The 23,733-nt window shown below is 43.1% G+C and overlaps 1 protein-coding gene across 2 annotated transcripts in view; it reads left to right on the top strand.

Moving 5' to 3' along the window:
- The first annotated feature begins 244 nt into the window (after positions 1-244).
- The window catches only part of LOC128944414 (Kv channel-interacting protein 1), a 167,728-nt gene continuing 144,239 nt past the window's right edge, over positions 245-23,733 (top strand). The window contains exons 1-2 of one of the 2 annotated variants that reach the window (XM_054287644.1): positions 245-919; positions 15,476-15,545. Coding sequence is in view for 1 of the 2 variants with exons in the window: in XM_054287643.1 (XP_054143618.1) it covers positions 859-919 (61 nt within the window). In the remaining variant the exon portion in view is untranslated. The remainder of the gene's footprint in view (positions 920-15,475; positions 15,546-23,733) is intronic. The other variant, XM_054287643.1, reaches the window with a different exon arrangement.

The following is a 23,733-nucleotide window of genomic DNA, read 5'->3' as shown; positions in this document are numbered from 1 at the left end:
GTTTGTAGAGTTTTGTTTCAACAGCTTTTTGTTTAAATATCCTTGAAAAGGATGTGCACATTTATACTTGGCAGAAAAAAAGGTTAATTGTCTTGCATGTCTTTCTGGTGTTTGAGAAAAGATGTGAAGAATAAGGATTGCGGTGAAATTTTCTGTTTCCCCCCTTTTTCTCTGACTTTTCTGCTAGAGAAAACTGTTGGAGATTGCTGCTTTCTACCTTTCTGTCAGACTTTTAATTAGCAGGAGCACACAGCCCGTGCAGCTGGGGCTTTGATGCCTTCCTCACTATTGCTTCCCACTCAGAAGATTTCTATTCATTCCGAGCTGATATCCAGCCCAAAGCCCCAGCTTCCCCCGAGACCCTCAGCGTGTCTACAGGACTCCAGTTTAGTATTCACTGGAAGAGCTGCGCTCCTGTGCTAGACCTACAGGCTGCTGGTTGAAGCCATAAGGGAACGGGAGGAAGAATTAGCCTGTGTGTTTATGTGGCTGTGCTCCAGTAAATATTTTGATGCATCTGCTGCCAGCTCTGGTCTGAGGGAATCTACCTAGCATTTAAATTTTGATGGGGAGCTGTTTTGAATAATAACAGTGCAGCTGGCTGTGAGTCAGTGCATGTGTGTTGACTTAAAAAAAACCCTCAAAGCTTAACGCTTGCTGAATGCCGAGCTGCAGTGCTTTGCTTTTTCCCTCCTCCTTCCTTCTTTTCTTTCTTGTCTGGTCTTTCTCTGTTTTGTTTTGTTCTTGGGGGCATTTCACATAGATTTTGTTCACTGTCAGTGGAGGGGTGGGGTAATAGGAATAAAAAAAAAATCCTAGCCAAAATAAATTCTCAAAAACTCACGAGTAGCTTTTGCAATGGGTGCTGTCATGGGTACATTCTCTTCTCTACAAACGAAACAAAGAAGACCATCAAAAGGTAAGACCTCCTGCTATGCTTTTCCTGTCCCTTTGGTTTATTTGCTGTGGGAGATATTTGCATGGGGAAGGGAGGAGAAAATGAACATGTGCCACTTGCAAGTAACCTGGCAATGTTTTTGTGAGAGATAATTTGCAGAGGAGAGTGGGATGCTAGGTGGTGGAGAAAACGTGGGCATGAGGAAATTGCTGTGGAGGGGCTTGGGGGTTGAAAAGAATCTGAAATACTGTAATCCTTAATGCAGGCATATATGAGGAGGGGAAACTCAGTGGCATCATATGCAGAGCACTTGCAGAAGAGACCTGTTTATTTCCAAATCCCATGTTGTATAAACCCTTTGAAGAAGGAATAAAATGTAGATACACAGCAAATTCTTCCCAATACCTTCGGGTTTCTGTCTCAGGAAGTATTGTTAGTGTTGCATATTCAGTAATCCAGCACCAAGCATGCAATACTAATGATGTGTGTTTTATAAAGATTAGCAAGAGGGGAAAAAATTAGCATGTTTTTGTAAAAGAGAGAAGCAGGAGCTCATAAAAATGAGAAATTAAGAAGCAGTTCCAGGGATTTTAATCCTTAAATCCATAAATATTGCCTATAAATGCTGATTTTTCAGGAGGTCTAGTTTCTATAGTATTTCCTTGAGCTTTGCTCTATTTTCTTCAGGGTTAATTTGAAGATTCCAGGGTGTTGCTGAGCAGAAAGTTGAAAGCACTGTGAGTGGCACATCCATACCTTACAGAATGAGTATTTTTTAGAAAACAAAAGGAAAAACTCTATACCTTTAGCAATATTTGTGCTATTTAGAAATATTCCCTGCCCGAACCTCTGCATTTTAGAGTCTTTTTCTAGGGAGGTCTCTATTTCCACTGGATCTGTTGCTCAGTTCATATATATGCTTTTGAACTGCAGGTTGGTATGGATTTTCTTGCAATTTAAGTTGGAAACTGTCTTAGGAAATATCAAACACCAATTAATGATGCAAAAGGGAAGTGGGCAAGGGCTGTGAGATTTGTTTGTGGCAAGTTTGTGAGCAAAAGTCTGTGTTCCTGATACCTGTAGAGCAGCGTTTCACGTTGGAGTGTGTGTACATACTTTACAGTTCAGCTTTCTGTGTTACTGTAATGCCCTCATAATTGTGTGATTGTTTGGGACATGTATGATATTACTTAAAATGTAAGATGAGCTGTGTAACTGTCTAAGTACTGAGTTGCACCTGAAGCTGGGAAACTTGTGCTTAGGCACTGCAGTACACAAGAACTGAACAGGATGTGCTGGGCATGGTGGTTGCTGTGACACCAAGGGGTGTCTTGTCCACTTGCCAGGAACCTGGGAGCTGATTTCCACTAAATGTAGATAATTTGTGGCTGAACATATCCATTCTCTGTGACTTTGTTGTCTTGTGATTGGCTCTGTGCTCTAGTGGATGGAACCCACTGCTTTTGGTTGGAGGTCACCTGCAGTAAAAATCCAGGATATGGTTACACATTTTAACCTTTACAATGGAATTCACTCTTGCTGATGCCTGCTGACAGTGGTTGTTCAGCTATATTTATCAAAACCTGTGTTCCCAGAGTTATATCCTCTTGGCTCTGATGTGTTATCTGTGTGGTTTGCTGTTGTGTTTTACAATGACTGTTAGCACTTTACCTTGTGAGCAGTGAAACACTAATGCTGGGTTTGAATACAATCTGAAATTGTTCTTTGGCTGTCCATTAAATAGTAAATCACCCCTACATGAAGGACTTGACTCCTTGGTGCTGCCCATGCGTTCCCTTAGCATCTCCTCCAACCCTCAACCATCCTGGTGGCCTCTGCCAGACCATGCTCTATCATATTCAAGTCTGTTTTGGTCTGGGGAGTCCAAAACTGGCCCCAGCACTCTGGCTGGGCTTGCTGAAGTGTTGAGCAGAGAGAAAGGATCATTTGTCCCAGTGTTTGCTGTGCAGCTGTTGATGCAGCTTGATGTGGGGGCTTCTCTGCCAGAGGGCAGCTGGCTAGTGGTGCCTGGGTGCTACTGTTCCATTGGCTATTGCTAAGTTTATCTTTGATTGAGTAAAGTGTTTATAAAATCTAATCTAAGTGTTAATAAAGTCAAATTTTATTATTAGATTATCACATGATTATTTATTAATTATTATATTTATCTATGTGTTTATCTAAATATTTCAGGACTTCATGTAGTAGATAAGGGCCTGGAGAAATAGTTGTAACAGGGCTAGATCCACAGCTCTACAAATGCTCTCTCGTGCTGGCAAGTATGTGCTCCTCCAAGTAGAGCAGTTCACACCAGTGTCTGAAGCTCTGATTCTCTGGTGTAAGGAAGTAAAAGCAGAAAACAGGCATTGTTTCAAGAAAATAAACAGGTCATGTCTAAAGTGAGGCAGTTCTGAATATCAGTTAATACCAGGAAGCCCATGGTGGGCCAGGGCAGAGTGGGTGCAAGTGTTCCATGCCGAACCCTTCCAGCTTCAGCACATGACACAGCTCTGCCTGTGCTGCTCGCCCTCGTGTCCTGCTACTGGCTAGGTCTGGGGTGTTGGCAGTGGGACTGGGGGCTGGTTTGGTTATTCCAGCTGTGAGCAGAAAGGCTGGAATGGACATACTAGCATTGTTCAAGAATACGAGATTAAATTTCTTGTTCTGATGAAAATGGGGAGCCTGAATCAATAAAGGCAGGAGTGACACAGAAATTGTCAAGTGGAGAGCAGTGGTCCATCAAGCATGAGACCTTGTCTTTGGGAGAGGACAGCATTGTGCAGTGGTACAGGAGGACATAATTTGCTTGGCTCAAATGTAAAAACTTAATCCAATATAATTGGGCATTTTGTGTTGGTAGGTTGGGACTCACATGCCCTATCCTGTAAGATAAAGATTTTTGCTTCTTCGACTTGAAATCCTATCAGTAAAGCTGCAGAAGCTTTCCCTGTTCACTGAAGTGTCCCCAGACAGTCTGTGAGATTGTGCTGTTCACTTTGGGAGTGGCTCAGGACAGTTCCACCGATTATTCGTACATTTCATTAAGAATTGTTTCCTGTTGGGATTCTTGTCTGCCTTTTCCAGCATGGAGTCGACCTACTAAAAGATAATACCTCTTTCTAACATGTTCACTTCATTTGTATGTCAGATCAGCATTCCTGGGATGCTGATGGAGCCTGGCTGAGGTCCTGGGGACAAGCTGACAGTGAGCCAGTGTCTTGGTTTGGAAAGACAGGAATCTGCTAAAGAAAGCAGGAGCCCCCCCTGAAATGGAGAATGTAAACCCTCTCCCCCACGCTGTTCCAAATTGCTATAAATTTTAAATTAGGAGGCTCTCAGGCAAAAAATATGGGAGCAGGAAATAACAGTTCTTTAATAGGGAAGAAAAAAAAAAGGATAAAATAAACAATGCAATACACTAGAACAACACTGCCAGAGTCAGAACCCAACCTGACACCCTGTGGGTCAGGGTGTTGGTGGCAGTCCCATTGGAATTGTGGCTGCAGCCCTCCTGCAGTGTCAGGGGTGGTTCTGTTGGAGCAGGGGTCCTGTAGAGATGGATGCATTCTTCCTCTGAAGATCCATGGAAGAAGAGGCAGCTGCTGTTCCTCTGGGGAATCCAGTGGAGAAGCCGTGCTGGTGTCTCAAAACCTCTGGATTATATCTGGGTAGGAATGCTTGGCTCCTCCCTCTGGACTCACATCTCCCAATGGGATGCTGTAGTTCTTATCAGTCATGCACTGACATTCAATAGCTGTTATCAGCAGATGTCCCCTCCCAAGGGAGGAGTGATTGTGGTCACTCAAAGAGAGAGATAAAAGGCAAACTGCCCACTTGGCAAAAGACAACTGCCATATAGATGGCAATAGAACAGAATACGTCTTGCCTTGCAGTCTGGAACAGCCAGCAGCAAGGGTGGCGGGTGGTCTGCTGGGCTGTGCTTGGCAGAGCTTCTCCAGTAGACTGAGGGAGGTGATGCTCTTCCACTGGTGAGACATTTGCAGTGCTGTGTCTGGTGCTGGACTCCCCATGATGGAAGAGATGAGAACCTACTAAGCTGAGTCTACTCAGGGACCACGACAAATATGAAGTAATTGGAGCATTTGACGTACAGGGGAGAGATTGAGAGAGCTGGGATTGTCCAGCCTGCAGCAGAGGAGACTCAGGGAATTCTTAATCAAGGTGTATGAATACCTGAGAGAGCGGGGAGTAGAGGTGATGGAGCCAGATTCTTCTCCCTGGTGCCCAGAGGCTGGCCAAGGGGCACAAACTGAAATAAATTCCACTTAAGCATTACAGGGGGGGAAAAAATTACTATGAGGGTGATTGACCTCAGGGAGGTCCCTACAGGGGGACTGTGGAGTCCCCAAGCTTGAAGGTACTCAAAGTCCAAGTGAACACAGTCCTGAGCTGTAGTTAACCCTGCCTTAAAGAGGGAACTGGAGGCCCTATCCAACCTTGTCTACCCTCTGGTTCTGGGATTACTGTCTCTTTAAAAACCCTAAAGATACAAGAACTTGAGGTGTTGGGATCAGGAAGTAAATTCAAAGCTCATTGTGACCCAAATGCCAACAAAGCTGACTATTTGGTCCTCTCTTTAGTACATTGGTAGTTAGTGCTTAGACAAATGGGTGAGATGGACTTCAGACTATCTAGCTGCTTGTATGTTCTCCTGCAAACATAAGCAATAAATCAACAAATGAGCAGAAAAAAACCCCATCAAAACCACAGCACTAAAAAGCAGAGGGCGAGCAGAATAGATAATACACACACAAATGCATCTCTGATTTCAATTAGATGCAGAAATAGGGATTTTTTATGTTTTTCCAGCCTGCATCCAATCATGACCAAATTTGTGGCTACATTCAGCCATTTCCGTATTTGCCATGGAAACGTTTGAATTAGCAGATTGCTAAAGCAGGGGGAATTTCTAGTTTTGACTGCTTTCTGCACCTCTGAGTTCTTTTGTTTGTTCTGTAAATATGCACTCACCCCTACCTCCCCCAGTGAAAGTGAAATATCACTTGAATATTTCTCAATACCTGAATCTTGTTTGGATTAGACCTACAGGCTTTGATCCTAACAGCAGCAGCAAGCAGCACCATTTTCAGCTAGTAATCTGGCTCTCTTAAATGTGAGCAACCATGTTTTGATCAAAGACCACCCAAACCTAAACTAGCAAGAGGAGTCTGGCACAGTTGTTTAATTTTGCTAGAGCAAACATCAGAAATTCACTTTGCTTAAAATGTCAGATGTGTGATTTTTATAGTAAGTAATTTTTAAGCTTTATTTTGAAATGGCTTATTGTCCAAAATTATCAGATTTTGTGCCTGACCAGCTGTATTTTCAAGTGGTTTACTTCCCAGGTAATCAACTCTGCTTCCCTTTGCAATCATCATAAGAACATCAGACTGCCCCGAGCTCCTAAAGTTTTTGGGTCGTGACAGTGCCCTTTCAGTTCCCTGTGCTAGAACAACCTGCTTCTCTGCTCAAAAGGTGAAAAAGTGATTCAGTAGTGTTCCAAGGAGCAGGCCCTTTTCAGCCTAAGTACAGCCATGGAATGGAGATGATAGATTTGAGGAGGCAAGCTGCCTTGTTATTTTCTTTGCCCAGTACATCCTGTTGCAAAAGAAAAGCTTTGAAAGCTCCCCTTCTCTACTTTCTTTCTGTTCCTCAGAGAAATTTGAGAGCTTGCCACTATTGTGAACAAATACATGTGTTTTAAAGATTCAGACTGTGCTCTTGGTATTTTCCGAATAGAGAGAAGATTAGCGCTCACCTGTTTTCTTTCTAGAACAAGGACACAATTGTTCCCCCTGATTGGAGATCTGAGCAGGTGCTTGAGAGAATGGAAGAAATGGCTGACTTGGTTTCTCCTGGCTCTGCCTAAGAGCCAGTATTTGCACTGACACTTCACTTTCTCTCCCTAGTCTTGTCTGATTGTTGTCTGTTACAGCCTGGCAGGTCAAGTCCAGGGTTGTCTGCCTGCACTGAAAACTGAGGATTTGACAGGCAGATTTTTTTGAGGCAATTACCTTTGTAGAGAGTGTACAGAACAGCACTCGGCAACAAAACTGTTTGGTTTGATGTAAGCATTCAAATCAGAAACAATTTGGAAAAATTGTGGCAACCAGTAAGTGTTGTCAGAACATGCCTCTTTGCATAAAGCAGTTTGGTTTCTCTGAAGCGCAGAGAGGTGTGTGGGAGGCTGCTCAGTGTCACAGCAGCCAAACGTCCCCCTTGTGGCTGATGCACCTCTGAAGGGTGGCTCAGAGGCGAGGGAGCTGTTTGCAGCCGGCTTCACTGTGTCCTCCCAACCAGAGTTCACCTGAGTGTGGGGTTAGAGGTCTTATGGATTTGTGACTGCTTCCATTCCCCACTTCTCCATCTCTCAGCCAAAATTTCTTTAGCTTCCATGCAGTTGCTAGCTCTAAATTTCTTCCTTTGCCTTCATGTGATTCCTGGCAGTGTGGCAGAGTGATCTCAAATAGCTGGTCTTAGAAGTGGATAGCAATGATAAAATTAAAATAAGCTATGTGTGCCCCTGATTGCTTCCCACAGGCATACAGCTCCTGCCTGAAATGCTGCAGTCAGACACAGCTTGGACGTTTGGAATAAAATAAAATGGATGGAGGAAAGTTCACTACAGAGTGTTCTATGTTACATTAGCAAATACGTGTGCTGATTTCCTGCCCATGGGTATGGGTACTGTGTGCCTCTGTGCATACAGCATGTTCATGCGGAGCCATGAAATCCCACCACAAAGAAAAGAGGGGATCAGAGACTTCAGCTCTGCAGGCCAGTGCTTTGAAGTTTCATTTTGTTCCACAGTAATACAAAAGAGTAAGTCAGGAAAACTTTTAACTTTCAGCCTTGGCAATATTCCAGCCTTTGTCATTACTACCTCTTCCAGTGTGCATTACTGGATATTTGATGTTTGGAATGGGTGCTAGGAAGCAGTTGGGTTTTTTGCAACTGAAAATATTTAATGCTGTAGATGTCAAAAGCTTAAAACTTAATACATTGCGGAAGTTTTGAGTAATTTCTAGCTTTACAGTTGTTAATGTCACCACATATATAAAAGAGAGTCAGTACGGGTTGTACAAAGTTTTTGAAGAAAAAATTGAAGTAAAAAACAGGGTAAGGTGAACAAAGGCAAGTTATCAAGTCGTTCTGATTTTAGTCAAATGTGAGAGAAAAATAAAAATCTTATTTCTCCACTTACAAACCCCTGTTCAAATACTTTATTTTCATATTTATTTAAGCTTTGTTAAAAAGACTGAAGATTTAAAAATTTTTTAAAAATGAACTTTTTTTTAGCTAAAATGTTTCATTATTCAAAACTGGTATTAGTTATAATTATTCCCTGAAACTTTCCAAATTAAATAAATTGGCTTGTGATTTGCTGTAGTTTTAAATGTGAATGTGTAAGTGTGACTGTGACTTCCTTGCAGTGGGTGACAGACTTGTGTGATTATGTTAAGTGTTTTGTTTCTTATTCAAAAGTATTACCCAGAGAATGTCATGGCACAGAGATGCAGAAAGTTTGAGTATCTGCTCAGGGTCTCTGTGTCCTGTCGCTGCTCATACCATGGCTATTTATAAGGTAAGAAGCTTTTGCATTTCTCTAAGAGGCATTTTCCAGCAGGTCTAGAGTGCTCTAGGCACCTCCTACCATTCCTGCAGGAAGGGGCCCAGTGGCCTTGCATACCAACTAGGAAATGCAGGTAACAGCTGTATGGTAGCACAGCAGAATTTTTAACCAAAATATATTTGGGATTCCAGGCAAGGTATTTAATTTTTCTCCTTTTATTTGTTTGAGGTGCCAGAGGGAGGTGGAGTAACTGTTATTATAAAATGGATTGTATTTAACAAAAAAATTTTTAAAGTGTAAACTGCATCCATGTTTTCAAAATAGGCAAGTCAAAACTGAAGGCAGCTGTGTCCAGATGTCACCAGTCTGTGGTTGTGGCTGTGGTGATGTCTGTCCAGACTGAAAAGGATACAGATAGCGGTCAGTTCATCTCTACCTTACTTCTGCCAGCACTGCTCAGCGCAGAGAGGCTCTGAAGAGTTTGAGCAAAGCACAGTACAACTGATTACTGTTCATGGGCAGGATGTGGGTCTGGAGGAGGCAAGGGAGGACTGTGTGCTAGCAGGCAGGCGTGGGGCAGCACAGTTGCCTGGGGGGCTGAGCTGGTACCTGCGGGCAGGCCCAGGGAGAGCAGGCAGGAGGGGAACTGGCCTGGCTCTGGTACCAGGATATTTTAAGGAAGACACAAAAAGGGTAACAGAGTCATCCTTTCCTGGCACAGCTCTACTACATCTGTTTGGCTTTCCTCAATCCAAACATTACTTTCTTGACATATTTAACAACCACAGCTCTTCACACAAACCAGTGTTTGCTTTTCTTTTGCTCTACAAAAACCCTTCTCTCCCAAACTTGTTCTGTGGGTGGGCGGTTGGGAAGTGCCCAAAATTTCTGTAGATGGCCACAGCTACAGTCTGTAGGTGGCCACAGCTACAGTCTGTAGGCATAGGACATTTTATACTGTGGCTGAGAACAGCTAAGGGAGAACAAGGCTGTGAGGATACATGTTGTGCTGCTAGAGGCAGGTTTCTAGGAAACCCATGAGACTATGGCATTGTTTTACTGAGGGCTCCTTAGTGGAACAGGAGAGTGTTACTGGGAGAGGGGAACCAAATTATAGTCTGCCAGAGATCAGTGCTGAACATCAAGGGCTGTTAGTGCTCTGACACAATACATGCTTCAGCCTGTCAAATTTATATGCAGAAAAATATGGATGAAACGAGCCACATTCACAAAATTTACCTAGCTACCACATGGTTTCAGAAGCACAGCTCAAATGTTTTGACAACTATTGTAACTTTGCTGCCTGCAGCTCAGGGCCAAGCTCCCAGGTATGTTTTCCCAGGCTGCTGTTGCTCTATTCTAGTGAGTGATTCTGCACATCAACCCCATAGATTTTTTGATAATCAGCTGAAACCTCAGGCAAGGCCTCTGTTTAGAACATCAAACTTCATGAACTGAGGGTTGCTCCCTGTGGGGTACACACAGCCATGTAAAGGATGATGCTGTTAGCTCTCCAGCTGCAAAATGTTGGGAGCCAGCAAACATCCATGGGAAAGGACAATTTCCCTTAGGGAAACTGTTTCATCCCATGCAGATGAACATTGTGGTGCAGTGGGGAGCATCAGCACCCTTTTGCATTCCTAATCCACACAATTCAAAGACCTTGCTGACCATGTTGCCATTTGAACTGGGAGCAGTAAATGGAAATTAGAACTGGGAAGCAGGAAACTTTTGTGTCAGTGCAGAGAGGATTGTTGCCTGCTAATCCTAATTAGCCAGTGTAATTGAATTGGCACACTGGTTTACATGCTTCGCTGGGAGTGTCAAACACGACCCTGAACTGTGATGCTGGCACCCCAGGAACTGAAGGCATGTCCTTGTGTGGAGCTGAATCCCTGTAACATGGCTTTTGTTTTTAACCAATATTTTAACATGGGAGCTGACAGAAGGTCTCATTTGCAGTCTTGTGCACACAGAATTAGCCAGGCTGCAGACAGCTGGGGACACAGCTACAGTAGGGCATGAGGAAAATTCTGCCAGGGTGGTCATTTGTATATACTTCACAATGGGTAAAGGCAAGCATGTGCAGTTCTGCAAAGGAAATCTGATCCCAAAAGGTCCTGTCCTGATTGTGTAGGTAGCAGCTGGACCTGCATCCAGAGCAGGTTTGGTACTGGGACAGAAAGTCAACCAGAGACTGGGCTTTCAGGAAAATGCTTTTCATTTCCAGGGTTTTAAGTCATTAGAAGGGGCTATTTACATTAGCAATTTGGCATCCTCTGCTTGGCAGGAGTTAAGGACATTACAGCTGAACTGCATAATTTCTAATCACCTCTTTGACTGAGCACTGGGCTGCCCTGGCTCACTGCAGCCCTCTAGAAAAGTATGAAGTAAAAAGCAGGGAATTTTCTAATCAGGTATTTTCTGGGCAATGCCATCAGCTATAGCACTTCATATGACTACATTTGCATTTCTTGTAGATGACACTGTCTTTTCTGTTTCCTCTATCCTTATTGTTGATGGAGAGGAGCATGCTGTGTGCACTTTCCTCAAGTGCTGGTTGCTGTGGCTGCTCAGCAATGCAAGGAGAGACCACTGTGTCATTCTGAGTGTCACTCACAGCCCAATCACATCCAGGTGAATGCTGTGCAGGGTAAACATGGGGCAGCATCTGTTCAAGCAAATACATTCTCATATTGTGCATACTACTGGTTTGTAAAACCTATAAAGCCTATCAGTTGTTAGACTAAAAGTCTGGTTCAAACCTGAAACTTTTCTTTGCCCCATGGAATTTGTGAGATATTTTGGAAACTCTAGAAATGCTTAGACTTGGAATGAATTTTGTTATGGCTTTTTCCATTGTTTGTGTTTGGCAAAACTGTCCCCTTATGAGTTGTTGCCTAGAAATTATTGATGGGGGAATGACCTGCTAAAAGTTCTTAACCTCCATCTGGATCAAAACCAAGCTGCCAGTTGTTGGAAGCTGCTGGGGTGTGGCAGAGCCAAGGCCAAGCTCATGGGCTGCCGGGCTGCAAAGCACAGGCACAGCTTTGCTGCTCCCTTTTGCCAGCATCTGTCCCCTTTTGGAGGGACATGCTCCCGTTTGGAGATCAGTGCCCTAAATATCAGTATAGTTTAGGATCAGACCCTGTATTTTCAGTTAACATGCCTGAATTCTGTGTGGAAACAATAGTTTTAAATAGTTTAAAAATATAAATAAATGCAAGGGACATGTATGTCTGGTAGTGTTTTCCACCTGCAAGAAAGTTGCAAACCCTACTGAATTCCTAAATAAACAGAAACAATTGAGTGCACCTTTGATCCTCTCCCTGTTCCCATGAAGAGAGGCTTCCTTGCAGATGCCCACACAAATCACATTCGTTTACTTCATATTTCTGTCCTGTCCGCCATGAATATAGCGCAATCTGTTTTAGGAGCTTAATTTCCTTGTAAATTGAACTGCTGAGGCAAGATGAGGTGGGAACGATGCTGCAGGAGATCGGATTTCATCTGTGCTTTTCCTGTGACCTGGTGCAAGTGCCGGGTCTGCATCTTCACAGCACCTGCTGCTGTGTATTTGCCAGTCTGCAGGTCGAGGACATGATGCTGCCAAGCTGCTTTAGTGCCTTTGGACATCCTCAACAGCTTGCTGTCCTTTTCTGTGTGACAGCTGTTAAGAGATGTACAGTTTTGTCTAAGTTAGTTGCTTGTCACTGGCCTGCTTGTTGTGATTCAGTTTTGTGGTATTTTGTAAGCACTATGAGTTGGTTCCCAATCGTGTGAGATTTAGGAGAGTGGGAAAGGCATAGCTAAGGCACCACTATTCATATTGTGAGTGCTGCTTTGCAGTGTCAGACAGCACAGAGACCACAATATAGGGGTGTTTTGAGATCAGTAATGGTTGTAGACAGTGGTTGTAGGGCTCCAATGAGAACATTTGTGATCATCCACAAGTGGAAATGTTTGAGTGTGTCCACTCTGGTGCCAGAGTGGGCAGAGAAAGCTGGAACCCTGCAGAGCTAGGCTGGGCTGTGTGTGCATGGGAATAAGCATCACCTTCCTGAGGAGTCTGCGCAGCGTTTACAATAAGATTTTGTACAGAGTGAACAGATGTCAGCAGTAACTGCTCAAATCTTTATGTTTTAAATCCTGTGTGTGCTTTGAAAAGTGTCCTTTATTCTGGTTGAGGGCAAGGCGCCCTTCCTTCATCATGTTGAGGTTACATCAAACAAAGTGACGATTGTTAAGGGCAAAGTAAGGTAAATTAGCTATTTTGCTCCTGTTTCCCTGATTTTGAGTCTGATCTTTCAGTAAATAACAGTTTGTACTTTAATCCGTTCTCTCCTGTGAAGGGTGGTGTTGAAGGTACCTGCAGTGGGGAGAGAGCAACTCAGAGAGACAGAGGTGTTAGTTTCTATGCTAGAAAAGACAGCAGAATGTGACTTAAATTTGAACAAAGATAATATTAGGGTGGTTTCTAAGCCTGGTTCCCAGAGAACTACACATTTGTTAACTGAATGTTTCTTGTACTAGTAAGAGAGCCTTGACCTGATTTACATTTCATGGTCCACATAAATGTGGAGACACTGCCAAAATGATCTCTTTCCTACTTCTATTTTCTAATATTCTCTTTCCTTCCTATAATTACAGATATTCCAGAAAATGGAGTGAAATGTTTTTCCTACTGTTTGATTATTTGTTTCATGCATATGCATTTCTGGGACACACAGTTCTGGAGCATGCAGCTGAATGCACAGGCCTGGAGTCTCTGCAGGCTTGTATAGCTTTGAAGCAAAGAATCTAAAGCATAAGTAAGATTTTTGCAGAATTAAAGAGAATTTAGAGGAACAGGAGTAGAGATTTAAATTCCTGTACATAAAATCCAGTCTCAAAACCAGGGATAAGTTTTCACCTTCCTTCTGCTACCATCTTAGAGATGTTTTTTGGATGCTGAATGGAGATATTTACAGAATGAAACTGCTCACAATTATAAGGAAAATCACTTTAGTTACTGGCTCCTGTTGATGTTCACTCTAATGATCACATTACAGAAGGGATTTATTAGTTAACAGTCTTGAGTGCTAAACCTGCAGACACATGGCAGTGCAAGAAAACACTGTACATAAGTTGGATAGCTTTATTTTTGCAGCACTCTAATTAGGCACCTTCATAAAATAGACATGTGAATTTGTAAATCTCCCAAAATCTCCTTGCTCACCAGCTGGAACATATCTAGGATTCTCAATTCAAACATCTCAATCTGCCACATGTCTTATTTTAGCTAAGCCTCAGCTTTTAAACTTCAGCAGGTATTAGAAAAACGTTACCCTGCATCTTACAGCATCCTCTGAGTCCAGGAGGAAAGTTTGAAGCCATGAACTAATTGTGCAGGAATTTAATAAATCTTGTCGAGATGAATTCAGCCAGGAAAGTTTGGGGCTGGCTTTGCTACCAATGCTGCTCTCTCCAGAGAGTCCCTCCCCATTTATTCTGGAGTTGCACACTTCGGTAAGGCAGGAGGGCAGAGTAACGTAGGTTAATTCTCAGGCTCTCGCTTCCCCTGGTGCCAGTAACCTACTTAGAGGAGCGGCAGCGCAGGCCCAGTGCGCTGGGAGGATTGGATTGTCTCGCCCAGCAGTGCGGCTGTGGCTCCTCTCTGGCAGCAGCTCGGGTAGGGATTGACGTTGTGAGCCACAGAAAAGCCTCTGGTGTGAGGGATTGAGGCTGTGAGCCACAAAAAAACCTCTGGTGTGAGGGATTGACGTTGTGAGCCACAAAAAAACCTCTGGTGTGAGGGACTGACGTTGTGAGCCATAGAAAACCTCTGGTGCCCAAGGACGGTGAGGGGGCCCCACGCACCTGATTTTTCCGAGCTGTTGAAACAACAGGCGTTGGAAGCAAGGGAGAGGCTTGTGTAACAACGGGTGGTGCGTGCCTTGGGCTCTGAGTAGAAGCACACTTTGCTTAAAAGCTTCCTCTCGAGCAGCCTCCACAGGTTCCTTTAAAGCCAAATAGGACATGTTTTTCTCTGCAAGGGTAGCAGGCAGAAGTAGGACAGGGTTTTGTCCTTTTGAAGTATTAATACAGTTCACAAAAAAATGAAGTGCCAGAAGATACAGAAACTTTAAAAAATATGTTGAAACTTTTGAGATAATTTATTTTTTATTACAGCTAATATTGCATTTGGTGTAAAACACAGAACATGTTTTGATATATCCTTTCCCTGGTGGAAAAGAGAACAAAAAGGAGAATCCACATTTAGTCTTGATTGAAACCTTCTGAACCCTAAATATCTTTTTTCCATGAATGGTAGTGTTAAGAAAGACATTTCATTCCTAAAGCCCAAATTAAAAAAAAAAAAGTGTAGCCAGCACAAACTGCTACTGTCTTCTGAAAGAGCTTTAGCAAGTGTGTGGGACAATAAATCACCCAACATCAGTCTTGGCACCTGTACAGATTTGAAGAGGAATACAGCATCACTGTGGTGAATCCATTTTCTCTCACATGAAATAGAAATCATCACATGAGCTGTGTTAAAAGAGCTACTGCATGTGCAGTGTCTATATGATTTACACAGTTATTTAAATATCTGTAGATCTCAGCTCTCCAAGGAATTCTGTCTGTTGTGACTCACATCTTATGTTGTAAATTTATCTGTAAATGTCATCTTTTACTGAGGTATTTACAAACTTAAAATATTTTTCGTAATTATTTGTAAATATTAGCTCTATTGTCAGCAGCAACAGTTTGGATTGTTTTGTCATAGAAAAGTGGGAGGGAAGCACTGTTTTGGCAAGTGAGAAGCAAATAATTCAAAGTCAAGTGTTGGATTGGAGTAATTAAGTCCAACAGCAGTAGATATTCAGAGTGAAGTTCAGCAGTGATATTGTGGCTGCTGAAGGCAGCTGTGCTGCATGCATGTGTGAAGTGCAGTTTGGTGTTCCTCAGAGAAACCTTCCAACTGCACCTCTTGCATTTACCAGGTCCCGTGGAAGCCGGAGGAGTTTGGTGTGCAGCTGCTTTTCCAAAGTGTCTGGCAAGTGCTTCTAGAGGGTGAGTGTTTAGTAGATTACCTGCATGAGCCTGTAGAAATTTAGCCATTGACTGGGTAAATTGCATTAAAAAGAAGCCATTAAATCACTAAGCAAAGTCTCTTTTGAACTTGCCTAGTATCTGACCATCTTCTGCAAGAGAACACTGGCAGGGCTCCTGCTCTGCTTCTTTGAACTCATGCACATGTCCTTGTGCAGCTCTCAGTCCTGCTCTGTTCTCCCTTGCCCTCTACATGGTCTGGGCTTTTGTGTTGCCAGCTGTGCTCCTCATCCCATTGTTGCAGGCTTGGGCATAGCTGGGCTGCAGTTTGCTCTATGGGCAATTACACTGAAAGTCATTGGGTTTTTGCACTGCTTTTGCCTGTGTGGAGGTATTGTACCTACAGCTGTTCTTTCGTGCTCATGTGTGGTTTGTGCCAAATGCAGTCATTGCTGATGATTAATGAATAGTTTTGGTTTACACTGTAGACTGTGTTCTAGATTATAACTCAGCTCTCCTATATACAAGTCTGTAGCAGCACTGTGAGCAGCATGATGTAGAAAGCATCCCAAAGGACAGGATGTATGGGCACACAGTTTCTCTTGTTCCTTGCCAAACTACCAATGCACACATAGTTTCATCTTAAGCAGAGCAACAGCATTGCCTGAGGCTGTAACTACCATCCTTGCTCATAATGGCCTTGGGATCCTGAGGTGAGCTGAGTGCCCTGGTACCATTGTGAATTTGGTGAAATCATTGCATCCAGTTCAGAAAATCATTCACGTGCTGCTTAGAACCTGCACCACTTATTTTATAGAGAAGTATTATTGAATTAAGGTCATAAATTTATAAAGTGAACAGCAAGTTTTTTGTTTGTTTCAAAAACCTTTATTGCCTTCATCCAAGGATATTGTCTATCTGTAGTATAGCCTTTGTGGTGACAAATGGTTTTAATATTTGTCCCAGTTTGTAGCTTTTTCTTTTTTTTCTTTAGTCAAGCATGGCAGAAATAGGAGTGATTAATACTGAGAAAAGTTTGCAGCTACCCAGGCTCAGAAGTATTCATCCTGTCTTGGAGTATTCCACTTTCTCTTTTCACCTTTTCAAATAAGCAGATTAGATTTTGCCTGAACTAAGGACATTAAGCCTTCAAAAGATGAAGGTTTACTTTATTGAGCTCTCTTGAGAAGAAGCCCAAGGTCTAGGCCCAGTCTTACTTTTTATGATGGTCTGTCCCCACTGTTTCACCACTTCCTAAACCTCAGGGAGAAGCTAAAAAAAGAGGAGAAAGCGAATGATAGTTTTGCCCTTGGCAAAATGCTTTTTTTCACTTCCTCACTGTCATGCCCAGCACAAACCTGTCTGAGGAAGCCACTGGTGGGGACTGAGACTGAGATGACTTGAGATGACTGACAAGGTGATCAGGAAGTTCCAGCCTAAATTACAGCCCTGTGTGTTCTCAAAGTGCACTGGTGTAATCTTAGGGAGCGCAGTAAGAGGTTAGGACAGAATGAGGAAGGGGTCATGAACATGCATTACAAAGGAACTGCGTTTGTGAATATGAGTATAGAAGCTAGAATAAACATGTCAGGAGCCCACATGTTTATTTTTTTAGGTATGATAATAATCTCTTTCTAGGACTCTCAAGATTACCTCACCAGGGTTTATATGTGTTTGTAAGTTTAAACACAGTATAAGAAACAAATGCCACACAAGCCAGCTCAGAATTTTTTCTGTGGATACACTCAAAATTACTTCATGGAAGAAGCAAATTTTTTTTCTATTAAAAATGGCCTGAATTTCTAGTATCAGCATGTGTCTGCTTGTTTCTGCATGTTCCCCAATCTTAGTCAAAGGAAGAGTTATTTGGTATCAATATGCAAAAAGAAAATGCAGAAAGAAAAATAAAAAATAGAGGAAAGCAGATGATGTTATCAGGATGGCAAAGGGAATCCAAAGGTCTGTCAGCTTGGTCAAGAAAAGCTGGGAGAAAAATTTTCTTCTGTCAAAGGAGGCTGTAAAAGCATGCAAGCAGGTGGGACACGTGCCAGAGCAGGCAGTGTGAACTTTTGGATCAACTCTAATAAACTAAGTATTGTACAGGTGCTCTGAGGTTTGATTTCACTTGGAGGAGAAAGTGACCCATTTGGTAAGCCTTTTTCTTTTCTTATTATTCACACTGCCTTGTTCTTAGTGCTTTGTCTCACAAACCAGAGGTGAGGAACTCTCTGGGGCGGCAATCCCTGATGAAGCCTGGACTCTTGTATTGCCCCTATATAAAGAGAGATTTTGGATCTTGGAAACCTTGACATCCATTATTGTCACAAGCCATGTGAGACAGGTCAGGTGGAGGCAGTGACTGATCACAGCAGGAGCTCCATAGCATCAGCTGTCTGGACATAGAAATCATCTGTGCTCCTCCTCCCTGCTAATCTGTTTTCCGTTGCTTGATAGTTAAGTGTGGCTATAATACATAGGGAAAGAAAAACAAACTCATGCTATACACCCCATTGTTAGGCTACCAAAAAGACTCACTGTCATCCAATTCCTTCAGCTTTAGACTGCTAGTAGACTGTGGAGCATGGCTGCTATATCTTATTTTCAGTAGTGAAATTGCATCAACAAATTGCTACCAAAACTAGGACCTGAGGATGGCAGGGGGTGGTCTCTGAAAGCAGGAAGAGGATAAGGGGGATAGGCTTTGCCATCAGAGTGTTATTGAAGGCTTTGTGCAGTTTGGCTGAAACAGCTCAAGAAGCAGCTGGCACCAGAGTTTCCCTTGTAGCCAGGTTAGAACGGGTTGGGTGGGAGCTTTAGAGGCTGATGCTTCCCATCTCACCCATGTGCTAGCATATGCAGGAGAACAGTTCTTAGATGCTGTGTGACTGGCAGCACCAAAGTGTGAACACTAACTATTCCTCCTCAGTTCAACCACCTCCATGTATCCTCCAGACACATCTCTTTTAATCTTACTTTCTTCTGGTGCAAAATCTCAAAGGTGACTTGAGTCTGTGAGGATGTGCTGGGCTAGTGGGGCAGAGCTCCCTCCTCTCCTGTGCTGCTAGTTTATTCCCTTCCTGTGCACCATGCTCAGGATGAGCACGGTTGTTTGTCAACAATGAAGCTTCAAAGATGTACAACCCAAAAGTTGTGCCTTGCTTAGCTTGATGTACAGTGTGTGCAGCACCATCCCCTCACCCAGCTGGAAAACCAGCAAAGTACAGGGAACTGAGGAAACCTTGGTGACAGCTCAAACTGAGACAAATACTTCAGCTGTCCGGTGTCCATTCCTCGCCATATGCTTCACTAGTTAACAGTCTTATTAAATCTAAAATAAGTTTCCATGGCTTTATAAAGCTTATTGCATTTTTGTTGCCTCTGGAAGCTCCTTGGATTATAATTTGACCAGTTCGTGCCCAGGTATTAAGGTCAAAAGCAGCTTCTTTAGTTGTGTCTAATCCATGGTTCTTAGCCCACGTTATTAATGCTAATAATGCTTTTTCATCATAGTCTAGGTCCCATTCCTCAAGAAGAAGTTTCCATACCTTTAGTACTGGGTGGTCCTGCGTGGAAATAAAGTTTCCCATCTCTTCGGTGGGGTTTTTCCTCTATTTTCAGCTTCTCTGGTTTCTTCTTTTACACAGCCCTTTGGCTGTGACTCTTGCAGCCTTTGCTGCAGTTATTATTCTTGCAGTGTTGTTTACTACAGCTGTAATTCTTGCAGCCTTTGCTGCAAATTGGGCTCTCCCCACCTCTTTCTTTCCAGCTTTTCACTGTGGGGACAGGCTTTGCAGGTTCTGCCCTGTGTCCCTCTCTGCTCTACTTGTGGGCAAACCTTGGACTGTTCGTCCTTGCAGCAGGAGCACCATGTGGCACGTGGGGCCGTGTTTGAGACAGAACACACACACCAGGCCTCCGGCATACATCAGCCAAACAGCCTGTTTTATTGCAGGGAGCATACTTTTATAGGCAATTTAAAGCTCTCGGCTCTAAACAGTCATTGGTCTAATCTCCACACCCTCTGAACCAGTCAAATGCATGTATTTTAGGAGAGTTGTTATTGGTTGAAACATCTGTCAGTCAGCCTAGAGGCTGGTTTATGGAACTGGGCTGGGTTTCTTTTTATATAACCAGATTAATGTTCAGTACAAGTCAGCTTGTACTGCAACATCAGAGCTCACACATTTTCTCATAAAGCAATAAATAACCAAAGTAAATGTGTCTGGATGCTGTGGAGGATGACAGTGCTATGCCACTGTCCATGTAGACATGGGCTGTGGGCTGATAAAGCAGCATTTTGAGTAGTGGGATGTTTCTCGTGGTGTGGCAAATGCTCAGTCACCCTGCACGTGAGGCTTTGAAGTTTTCCTGTAGGATTAGCAGGCTTTGAAATTTTTGCTTAGTATTAGTGAGCTTCTATCTGCATAGGACATCTCTGGAGGCCATTAATAAAGCTCTCAAACACATTCTGCTCATCCATCTTTAAAACTGCTGTATTATGAGCAATAAAGAGGTCCTGGTGAAGAAGTTATTCCTGATGCAGATTCTGATGGGGTGCTGTCCTGCTGCCAAAACTTCTGGGCTGGTCTCCAGGTGTTTTAGCACTGTTCTAATTGCTTCTTGATTTCAATTCCTGCTGTTTTCTAAACTTTTTTTTTTTTCAAATATCTGCTTTTTCTGCTGTGTGAATCTTCTCCTTTTCTTTTCTTTTTGTATTCCTGATCCTCTTTTCTTTCTCTGAGTGTTTTGCTCTTTCTTTTTTGCATCTTTCCACGTCTCTGTTCTTTCTATGGGGGAGGTAACTTGTGACTCCTTCCATTGCAGCTGCTCAAGAGAGCAGGGATTTCTTTCACAGGTAGGTGGTTGGAAGGGAAAATGGGTGGACTACACCTGAGAGAACTGTGATCTCTAGGCTCCCACTCAGCTACCACTGCTCTTCTGGCTTTGGCATTTCAGCTTTCCTCAAAACCCAGCAATAATCAAAAATGATGCAAAGTCCTTCTGACCCTGGTTAGGGTAACCCTCTGAGGTTACCTCCATGTGCCAGTATTGAGGCTTATTCCTCCTGAAAGCCCCCGCTGTGATGACCTCCTGAAAAGTATTTTCTGCACTGCTTAAGTTTTAAGCACTGGAACATTCAGAAGGGAGAGAGCTGGGTCCCAGTGCAAAGCCTTTGGAGCACATAAACCTCACAAAGGGACTATGTGTTCTGTGTTTGCAACACAAGTTCTGTACTCTGTCTTTTTTGGGGAGGGATTTTCTCCTTAATGATTTTCCCACAACACTGGTTGTCTTGCAGGAGCCAAGAATTATGCTCATTGCTTTTGATTAAGAATCACACTTTCCCAGTTATTTCCATACACTTCTTCTAAAGATTATAAAGAGATTTGCCAGCAGCTATTAATTCTTCTTAGACCATCCTCCATGTTTTACAGAATTCCTGAGAGATGAATGTGCTTCCGTAAGTGTTGATTCACTCTTTTACTGATTGCTGTGCTGAAATATAGACCAATGTAAAAGATAATGGTAGCAGTTCCAGTAGTGTTACTTCTGATTAGGTAGGGCCTTGCTCTACAGATGCTAATTGCCTACGCTGTGTTAAAACTACAAAATAAGTTACATTAATCACTAAAAATTGATTTAAAATAGTTTCAAAGTTATAAACAATTGATCAATAAAGGTGAGAGAAAATGCTGGGGCCTTTGGGGATTTAGCAATACATTCATTACATTGAAAAAATTCAATACAAGGAGTAAATCAACGTCGTAACTTGCCAGCAATTTAATGTAATATTTAATAAAATATTGTCCCACATAATCTAGTCCAGGCCAGACTGATATTTCTTTCATGTCGTATCTGAAAAATTACTCTCCTTCTCCCAGTGAATTGCTGTTTGATATTTTCTGCAGAAGAAAATATGAAATAATAATGAGAGTGTCAAACACTGCCCTTCCCCTAGGCATGTGTCCAGCTTGCTTTGGTCTGCAGCCTACTTGCCAACACTTCTCTCCATGCCAAAACCCTGGACTGGTGAGAGAGAGTCCTACAGAGTGCAATACAGAATGGCAGCCCTGAGCCACCAAGACCAACAGCGAGATGAGTGCATTGTATGTCACAGAAAAGGATTGGATAAAATAATTTAAAAGTTAAAATATATGGCAATTTTTCAGAAAGGAAAAAGTCTGTACTGGGTGATACCTACTAGAATGCACATAATTGTAAGGTTTATGGCAGTGGATCCCTGACCAGGGAATAATGTACACTGACTCCAGGATTGTAGAAGGTTGATCAAATGCTTTATTGTGCTATACTACATTACACTATACTACTATATGAAAAATCCCTTTGCCCTTGCCAAACAATCCGCTTCAGCTTTGACCTAATTGGTCAATCAATCAAAACACCATCACCAGTGTCCAATTAAGAAACTATCTTTTGGTAAACAATCTCCATAACACATTCCACATGTGTACAACAACAGATGCAGCAAGTGGAGATAAAAATTGTTTATCATACCTTTTTCTGAGCTTTCTCCCAGCCTTCCCCAGGAAAATCCTGAGAAAGACTATGACTCTCTCTGTTCAGAGGATATGTGAATACCACATTTATGTGCTCCAAAGGCTTTGCACTGGCACCCAGCTCTCTCCCTTCTGAATGTTCCGGTGCTTAAAACTCTTAGTGTGCAGTATCAGTCTCTCAAATTCTTCAGAACAAAGACCTCAGTTAATCTCAGTTATCTTTTCCCGGATTGGTTTTTCCATGCCCGTTTTGCCCTGCAGCACCCACACTGCTCACAGGGAGAGCCAAGCCATCCTCACAGGTCAGAGGTGGAAGCCTCTCTGGTCTGGCCTATCTGGGATCCTTTTGTGAGTTTTCTTGCTGTTTTCTCTCTCTGATAAACACAGGTTAGTGCACAGTAGTGTGGTTTCACCATGAGAAAAGCAATGGCTTCTATCTCTTGAATTCTATTCAAAAACACTGAATAATGACTGAAGTGGATTTCCTATCCCTTGCTGAAACCCTTTGCCAACTATATTAGTAGTGACAAGCACCATGTTCCATCTGTCAGCACTGTTGCCCAAGTTGGCAGGACATGCTTCTGATCACAACTGGTCCAGGAGAATGTCCTCCCTCTGCCCCCCAGCACAGGGCATGGTGTCCAGGATGTCTGATATATAATAATTTGCTACTCTGCAAACATAGCTTTAGACATATTCTCTTCATGGTCTTTAATTTCTTCACATTTGTTCTCCTTGAAAGAACAGCAATGTTATTTAGCTGCTGTTCTCTGTTTATAAGGTACTGCTATGTTATTAGGTCAGGGAATTCAATCAGGAACAGAAAAATTAAATTAGAACAAATGAAAAGTGTACTTTGGAGGAGAGAAGTTCTAACTGCAAGGAGATGTCAGAACATACAGAACAGCTTAACACTTAGGTGTGAGATAAGGCCTAAGTGTCTGATTTTATCAGCATGTCTGCAGAGCACACAGAGGTTATTGAGGTGGATGCAGGCACACTTGTTAGCGTGACTCCAGCAGGAGCAGACAGAAGGGGAGCATTTTGCAAGTTTTGCAGTCGTGACACCATTGCTGTTACCCTCCTCTGTGCTGCTAAACAAAAGCCAGGGCAGGAGTGGCTCCCCTGACAGTGAACACTTTCTCCTGCTATGCTGCCATCCCTGCAGTGCCCTCCATCCACCTCCTACTCTTCTCCTCCTGAACCAGAATGTTTACTGCACGTGTGCCAAGGAGACCCTGCCAGCCAAGCTGCTGTGAGACCTGGATTCGGTCTTACAAGGTTGTGGCCAGTGAAAACACAGTGCCACTGTGTCTCTCTGGCCTGGCTGGGCCTTCTCTGTTCTTTGTTGTTCCCCAGGCATGTGATCTTTGCGACACTAAGTTGTTGGATTGAGAACCTTGTGGGGGTCCGGTTTGGCTAGCTCTGGACCCCAGCTTCACCAACAAGGACAAAAGCAAAAGACTAGAGGCACTCTTTCTTCTTGGGACTAAAAGTCCTACAGTTTATTGTGGAACCACTCCAAGGATGCCTGGGAAGGAGCTGTTCAGGAAAAGAAAGAGGCTGGGATGGAGCCGTCCAGGAGAAGAAAGAGTTTCTCAAGGCAGGAGATTTTAAACCTGGGGGAAGGGGGGGCGGAGGGAAGGGACTACAGCCAGTGGGATACAACTGATGGGAGAGGTGACAGGAGG

Source organism: Melozone crissalis, unplaced genomic scaffold, assembly GCF_028551555.1.
Source record: "Melozone crissalis strain CALT ecotype California unplaced genomic scaffold, PUWL_Pcris_2 ptg000061l_1, whole genome shotgun sequence".
In the NCBI taxonomy this organism is placed as follows: domain Eukaryota; kingdom Metazoa; phylum Chordata; class Aves; order Passeriformes; family Passerellidae; genus Melozone; species Melozone crissalis.
This window is presented reverse-complemented; position numbering and strand designations above follow the sequence as displayed.